The 8406-nt window shown below is 26.9% G+C and overlaps 2 protein-coding genes across 2 annotated transcripts; both read left to right on the top strand.

Moving 5' to 3' along the window:
* Positions 1-41: 41 nt before the first annotated feature.
* LOC111026353 lies at positions 42-4262 on the top strand. The gene is made up of 9 exons (XM_022304406.1): positions 42-819; positions 904-1040; positions 1324-1417; positions 1735-2006; positions 2141-2537; positions 3194-3369; positions 3447-3609; positions 3692-3840; positions 3917-4262. The coding sequence occupies exons 1-9, from the start codon at positions 747-749 to the stop codon at positions 4256-4258; spliced, it is 1803 nt and encodes a 600-aa protein (XP_022160098.1). The 5' UTR covers positions 42-746; the 3' UTR covers positions 4259-4262.
* Positions 4263-4913: 651 nt separating this feature from the next.
* On the top strand, positions 4914-6005 carry LOC111026352. The gene is made up of 2 exons (XM_022304405.1): positions 4914-5060; positions 5178-6005. Exons 1-2 carry the CDS (start codon positions 4914-4916, stop codon positions 6003-6005), a joined length of 975 nt encoding a protein of 324 aa, XP_022160097.1.
* The last annotated feature ends 2401 nt before the right edge of the window (positions 6006-8406 follow it).

Below are 8406 nucleotides of genomic sequence, written 5' to 3'. Positions count from 1 at the left end.
AGTTCCTAGTACGCCACCTACTTATACATACCTATACACGGAAAAAAATAATTTGGTTATAGTAGATGGTTGGATATATTTCTGTTGGTCCAACTATTTAGACGTTAAATCCAACAAAAATGTTTAGTTATGCAGATTATAAATATATTGTTGATTAATTTTAGTTGTACCAACCATTGTTTTGTTTGGTACTGCTAGAAATTATACTTACTATTAGCTAGCTATAATAAAAGATTAAATCAAACATATAGTTAAGTTCTAATAATGTTTAATATTGTTGGAGTACCTATAGGTATTGTGAAGCTAATCATTTTAATATTGTTGTATCAAATAATATGAAAATACTATAATATTTATGTAAGAATTCTGGAAAGTCCATAAGTGTATTGTTCCGTTATCTTTAGTTGGCCGAAAACCGTAGGAACGTTTCGATATCGTCTGCAGCGTCGCGATCGCATCGTCGACTTGTCTATTTAGGTATATTATAAAATATGTAATACTTCTGTCTTCTGTTAGCCATTATATTTCTGTGTTCTATTCTATATTAATATTTTCATAATAATATCAAGTCATAACCGCCATAACCGCCTATTCCTCTGTGTCTGCTGTCTGCCTGTCTGCTCGCCGCTCGCGTTTCGCTGTATTGTTATACCACTTATACCTACATAGTACATTAGTATTTAATACACTAAAACAGTAAGAAATTATTGTTATTAGTTCAGTAATAGTGGTATTACTTAATTAGTATGGCAGATTTGTTTGTTAAAACTATTTTAAATGACTTAAATGCTCCCGAGAAAATAGTTAACGAATTTGAAGGTAAGTTATTTCAATTATAATTTAAAAAATTAACTTCGGTCTAAAATATCTATTGATATCCATCGGATATTTTAATTTTTGTAGCCCAAGGAATTGATGAAGAGGCATTTAAAAATCTTACAGAATTTTTACTCAAAGAACTTATTGAAAAAAATATTGGACTCCGTTCAAAGATTTGGAAAAAAATTTCAAGTTTAAAGGAAAACAAATCTTCAATTGTGGTAAGGAACATTTATAAAATTGTTTTAAGTAATAACGTTAGGTAGGTACCTACTAGGTAGTGTTTGGTGTTTGAATTGGTTCAAAATTAGAAACTGACGCAAAAGTGTGAAAACTTATTGAATTTGAATAGGATATAATACATATATAATATAATAATATAATATATATATATATATTATATATACTCTGTCCCCCATGTCTAGGGCTCAGCATAAAAATATGCCCACTTACCCTTTTTCGCTTATACTAGAATACCTATACAATATTATGTTCAATTTATAGGCTTCTTCAAATATTAATGAAGACTATAATTTGTTTGCTGATGGTAACCTTGAGCAGGTGCAACATATTTTAAATAATGAAGATATTTCAACAAGTTTGTTTTCAATTAGTTCAAATAATTTAGAGGTGAACGATACTTAAGCTTGATTCCTCTTTTATTTTATTTTTATGTGTAGTATAAAATCACTAAAATCATGAAAAGTTGTTCCAAAACTTCATTATTTTTTCACATTATTAATTTTCTAGATTCAACATTTCAACTTGCAACATATCAATTAAAATTTATGTTTAAAAATTAAATTTATATGATAGATCAAAATCGATATTTGCCATTTTTGATATCGACCACCTCTAAAAATAAATGTTAATTTATAATATTAAAACTAAGTTAAATAATGTAAATAATATTAGGTGATCGAATATTTAATTCAAATCCACTCAGTAATGTTGAAAATTGTGTTGCCGGATCTTCTAAAAACACTGACATGATTGGATTGTTCATGAACAGTATTACTCATGATAATATTATTAGTAAAACTCATGACGATATTAATAATAGTAATATTCATGATGACATTAGTACAAATCCTATTAAGACCATTTATTCTGATGTGACTGACATTTATAGGAGTACTGCTTTTGTCAATTGTGATCAATCTTTACAAAGTCATAGTAAAACAACTGTAAGTGATAGTCTTTTACCTTTTAATTGTTATAGGATATTTAAAATAACCAAAATACAAAAGATTAATATTTTTATTTTGTCTACTTTATTGTTTTAAATTTTTGATATTATACACATTTTTTCCCTAATTAGGTAATTGAAACAAATAAAATATCATTGAAAGATATTCTTTGGCTTTATCACGATGGACAGTTAATTATAAATTATTTTGACACTAATCAAGAACTGAATGGGTATATGAGAAATAAGCTAAGCCACCTGGTTATTAGTCATTCCCTTAAGGAAGTATCATCTAAAAAAATATCTACTTCTAAATTGATGAGCTTATCTCAAGAAATTGTTGATATATTTCCTGGTGAAAACAAACAAACGTATTACATTCCTTATAGACGAGAAAATGGTAAAGTAACTCCCACACGAGGCAAGCTTTGGGATAAATATTGTAATATGCGGAGAGAACTTAGAAACTTATGTACCACAAATAAATTACAAGATGAAGTTATCTCCACTAGTGTAAATTATAATGAAGGTATAACTACTAAAATTAATTATTTTATTCTTAATATACTATCTTTTTTAAATGCTCTGTTGAAATAATAATTGAATATAATATTATATATTATATTATTATATGAAAAAAACAAAAATAAACTCCCTCAAAATTATTACTTTCCACAAATAAGAAATTAATTTAAAAATAAATAAATAATTTGATATTTTAGAATTAACTATTAAGTCATAAGCGTGCAGCTTATAGGGCTATAGCCACAACTGAGAATTTTTAAGCAGGTACTTTGGTAAAAAGAGTATTACTCAGTTTTTTGTAGAGCAAGGTAAATAATTAATAGCAGCAGGAGAACAAAGATTAATGCTTTAAATAATTGCAATATTAATTCACATAATGTTTGTACTAATAATATTATAGTATAACAATCATTTTCAATAATACATTTTATTTATACTTATCTATGTTAGGTATGTATGTCTATTTTATTTATTTTTTTTGAGGGGTGTTTTGTGAGGGTGGATGTTCGAAAAAAAATAAAAGCAACACCTCCAACAGGAATCTGAGCACACCTATGAATTAAGTTTAGGCATTATAATCAATGGTATTATAAAATATATTTGTGTTACCAAATTAACTAAAACAAAAACTTGAACTATTTGATTTTTTTTTGTTCAAAGAATTGACTGAAGAAAATATATTGTGGTTGCAAAACAATATTGCACCTTGGAATGAAGTAGCGGAAAAGTGGAAAAGTACATTTCAGTTCCGTTACAAATCATTGAGTGAAAAAGAAAAACATTATTCTTATTTTAGTGATATACCAGCAATCAAAAGTCCACTAGGCTTTACCTTGGTTTGTTTAAAAAATTTTCTATGAGAGGGGATTACTGTGACCTCTTGTTATTAATTGTTAATGTATATTTGTTACAGATTGAATATGACTTTGATTTATTATATCCAGGAAAAGATCCAATGATTTTATTTATAAAATTTGAGCTATTCAAAAAAAAACTTCCAGTATATTTACAGAAAAACAATTATAAAGGAATTGACAAGTTGGTTGTCAATGAAATTGTAGAGCCTACAGTACCTGGTAAATTTATTACAAAATTAATATGCAATAGACCTATTATGATACATAGTATCCATTATTCATAAATTAATTTAATTTACAGGATATGATAACGTTGCAGCACTTAAAACGTTTATAGAGTTATTTCAACCAATTAATGTATCGAAAAGAACAATTAGTGGCAACCTAAAAACAAAATATTGGAGACCATCAAAATTGGAACTGAAACAGTCATTTATATATTATGTTAATGTATGAAATAATTTACTGTTATTTTAAGTTATGGCTTATGGATGAACTTATTTTTTAATTAATAACCATTTTACAGAGTACATATCAACTAAAAGAAGTAAATGAAGAAAAAAGAAAAAAGGCTCAACAATTGGATCAGACTCTTCAACCGTATATGATTTTTGTTCAAGACTCAGAATTTGAAAATAACGTAAGAGACTTCTATGTAATCATAAACAATCATTTCTTTAAACTAGAAAGTGCTTTAAAAGCACTCGATGTGTGTTTTAAATCATTTTTCTCTTTAAATTTAAATTACCCAACAGAGTCTACTCAGGTTTGGTATTTTATTCAAAAATATTTTTTTGAAATAGAAACAAATTTTGATAAAAACTATCAAAATATTAATAATATCATACACGACTTGAATAATTGTTAAAATAGTTTAGTTTTTTAATATTGTTAAGTAATATTTTTTCTGTTTATTTGACTTTGAGTTACTGCTGAAATAATCAAGTTTTTTTAATATTGTAAAGTTACATTTTTGCAATAATTATTATTTACCATAATATAAAATGCCTCAGTGTTTTATTTGTTTTGAAATTTTTAATTGTCAGTTAAATTTATTGAGACATATTACCCAATATCATTCATCTAATAATATATCAGCCTTCAAATGTTTAGAATTAGAATGTTATAGAGTATTTAGTTCTTTTAACTCTTTTAGGAAACATTTGAAAACTCATAATATACCTTGTGATGATCCATTAGTCACTATAGAACCTCAAGAACCCGTATTAAATAATTTAGGTGAAATTAGCGAATTAAATAATTTATCTGTTAATAGTTCTGAAACAATAATTTTAAATTCTGAATTGACTGTGGAGACATTTAATGAAGTAGTAACAGAAGGTGCAGTAAAATTAATTTCTAAGTGGTATAATGAAGCTGTAATTCCTAGAAATAAAGTTCAAGATTTAATTAATGATATAAAATTAATTAATTTAAATAGTATTCATATTCTAAAAAATGAAGTTTTAAATAATTTAAAGTCTAATGAAAATGATCCGAGTACTATTTCAAAAATATCAACCATGTTTGATATCTTAAAAAATCCTTTTAAAGACCTTGAAACCGAATATGTACGTCTTAATACTTTAGAACGGTTAGGTGTTTATATCAAGCCTGTTGAAATTTCTATAGGAAATCGATTAAAAAATGTTATTAAAAATGGAAATACAGTACTTGATACTGTTAAAATTAATGAATATATTATTCCATTGAGATTAGTTTTTAAAAAATTTTTTGAGCAACCTAACGTTTTATTAACAGTTCTAAAATATTTTAATGAATTAAAGTTTATGCAAGGAAATATAATTTGTAGTTATTTACAGAGTGAAATTTGGAAAGAAAAGTGTAGTAAAAATCCAAATAAACTCTTAATACCTTTTTTTTTATACTTTGATGATTATGAAACCAATAATGCTTTGGGGTCCCATGCTGGTAAAAAGAAATTAGGAGCAGTATACATATCTTTTGGTTCTTGTTTTCCTTCTGAATTTTCTTCTTCATTAAATTATATATTTCTTGCATTATTATTTAATTCCATTGATAGGAAAGAATTGGGAAATAAAATTATTTTTAAAGAGTTGATTTCAGAAATCAATTTTTTACAAAATAATGGAATTGATGTTCAGATCGAAAATAATAATTATACTATTTATTTCTCCTTAGCATTAATTCTTGGCGATAATCTTGGCCTACATTCGATTCTAGGATATACTGAAAGTTTTATGGCCAATTTTCCTTGCAGATTCTGTAAATGTAGTAAACTCGAATGCAACTACTCTTTAAAGCAAGATAACAATAAATTAAGAAACAAAGAAAATTATTCTCGAGATTTATCTATTGATAATTTGTCGTTGACAGGTATTTATGAGGCATGTGTTTGGAATGAAATTGGTGGTTTTCATGCAACTGATAATTATTCTGTTGTCATAATGCACGATATACTAGAAGGGGTGTGTTCATATGATATTTCTGAAATATTGTTTGAATTTATTATAAATTTAAAGTATTTTTCGCTGAGTACATTAAATAGTCGAATTCAGTATTTTGACTATGGTCCAATTGAAGGACAAAACAGACCACAATATATTACTAGTGATCATTTAAAAAAAAAATAACTTAAAATGTCTGCAAGCGAAATGCTTTGTTTTTGTCGTTATTTAGGAATTATGATTGGTGACTTAATTCCTGACAATTCTGAAGTATGGTTGTTATATATATTATTAAAAAAAATAATTGATATTGTCACTTCTAAAGCTGTTCAAGTTGAATGTGCAGTTCTTTTAGAAACTTTAATTACAGAACATCACCAATTATATTTAAAACTATTTCATACTAACTTAAAGCCTAAACATCATCATCTACTACACTACCCTTATATAATGAAAAGAGTTGGCCCATTATCGCATTTATGGTCAATGCGATATGAATCCAAACATAGAGAGTCTAAACTAACCGCTAACTCTATATCAAGCAGGAAAAATATATGTTATACATTAAGTGCTAAACACCAACTTAGACTAGCATATCGTTTGCTTTCTAAGTCAAATAATTTATTTTCTACATTAGAAACTGGAAAAATCATAGAAATATCCAGTAGTACACTTAATTATATTCAAAGTAATATTAATAATCCAAACCTAGATTTAAGTTCAGCAAAATTTGTGTCTTGGGTAAATATAAAGGGTACCCGGTATACAACAAAAAATATGATTGTAATAATAAATATAGAAGATATGCCAAAGTTTATTAAAATTATATATATATTTTTTAAACTTGGATGTGATATTCCATACCTAGTAGGTACAAATTTTGAAACTTTAAATCATGATGAACATTTACAGGCATATGTAGTTCAAAGTTGTCCTGATATTACTTGTATTTCTTTTGATGAATTACCAATTGAAAATAGTTGTGTTCTTCATTCTAAGACTAATGACTGTAAATATATTACATGTAATTTTTAAAATATATATACTTTTTGTACTGTAAAATAAACTGTTAATGATATTATGTATAATTGATTTTTGTTCAATAAAATTTTAATTAATAGTATTTTGTGTTTATAATTTATTAATTTACCTACTACTAATATCTTAGTAAATGGTTTTCATTTAATCAGTGTGATTACAAGGGCGCCTACCAATGTTTTTATAGGGTATATTTATTTTTTAAAAGCTATTGTTTTCAATTAGAAAACTTAAAATAACCCGCCCTCTTCCTCAAACCATTACACATATTTTAACATTTATTACTAAATAAACTTTTTACTAGTTCCATAGGTACTACTTACTTGGACAAATATAACATTTCATAGTCAACTTAATGCTAACATACCTATAAGCATAATTAGTAGGTAACAAATATTAAACCCAAAGAGTTAAAATTTCTAGTGGGGCTAAATCTTTGTCTGGATAGAAGGGTAAACTCCCCCTATTCTCCCCTTATTGCACCACCGGGAACAATAAGCTAGTTTGGTGTAACGTGCCTATATTGTTAAAATAACCATATTTTACAAATAATTTTTGGTCTTCCAACAAGAAAATATGTTGGAGTAATCATGTCATTGTTGCTGCATGTAATAATAAAAAAAAAAATTGATTAGGTTATCTCAACAAATTTGTATTGTTGATGTGACAAATCAGAGTGGTGGATTAACAATAAATAAATGTTACTGCAAATAATAAGTGTTGTGTCTCATGAACATAGTGCACATGTTACCTCAACAATATTGTTTTAACATTATGTACTAAGTACTCTTAACTTAATAATTTGATTGTCCCTATAGCTACAATGGAATATTGTTCGGCTAACTATTTAAATGGCTGTAGTAACTTTGTATTTTTTTTCCGTGCAATCAGAATACAATTCCTGACTTGAACGCAATGTTTCAATTACTGATGGAACAAAATCGCATACTGATAAAACAACTCTCTGTTTCGAATTCAAAGACGGATAATGAACAAAGTAATTCGTTTTATGGCATGCCGGATTTGAATAAAAGTGTTAAGTCGTTTACGGGTCGTGAAACCGGCTCGGAAGCAAAGGATTGGCTTAAAACTTTTATTGGAATAACCGAAACAAACAAATGGTCCGATGCATTAAAAATTGAGTTAATTAGTGCAAATTTGAATGGTCCAGCTCAGCAATGGTTTAAAAGTCGTCAGTTCAGCTCTTGGAAAAATTTTGAGCAACAATTTACTCGAACATTCCTTGGTATTTTAAATCGTACAGAGTTCTGGCACGCATTGGTCGCTATGACGCAATCAAAGAATGAAGCAACTATAGATTACTTATATGATAAAGTACATTTGTGCAGTGAATTATGTTTGTCATTTGAAGAGACAAAAACACAATTATTAGAAGGGTTTTATTCGCAAATTATGGTTACATATTTGTTATCAAAACATCATACAGAAACTGATGTTCGACGATATTTTAACTTATGAAAGATTATATAAAATGCGTACAACCCTTCATGGCTCAAATAAACAAACCTCCTCAAGCAATTCAAATTCA

Source organism: Myzus persicae, unplaced genomic scaffold, assembly GCF_001856785.1.
Source record: "Myzus persicae strain clone G006 unplaced genomic scaffold, MPER_G0061.0, whole genome shotgun sequence".
Taxonomy (NCBI): domain Eukaryota; kingdom Metazoa; phylum Arthropoda; class Insecta; order Hemiptera; family Aphididae; genus Myzus; species Myzus persicae.
The sequence above is the reverse complement of the archived record's forward strand: the minus strand, read 5'-3'. Positions and strand labels throughout refer to the sequence as shown.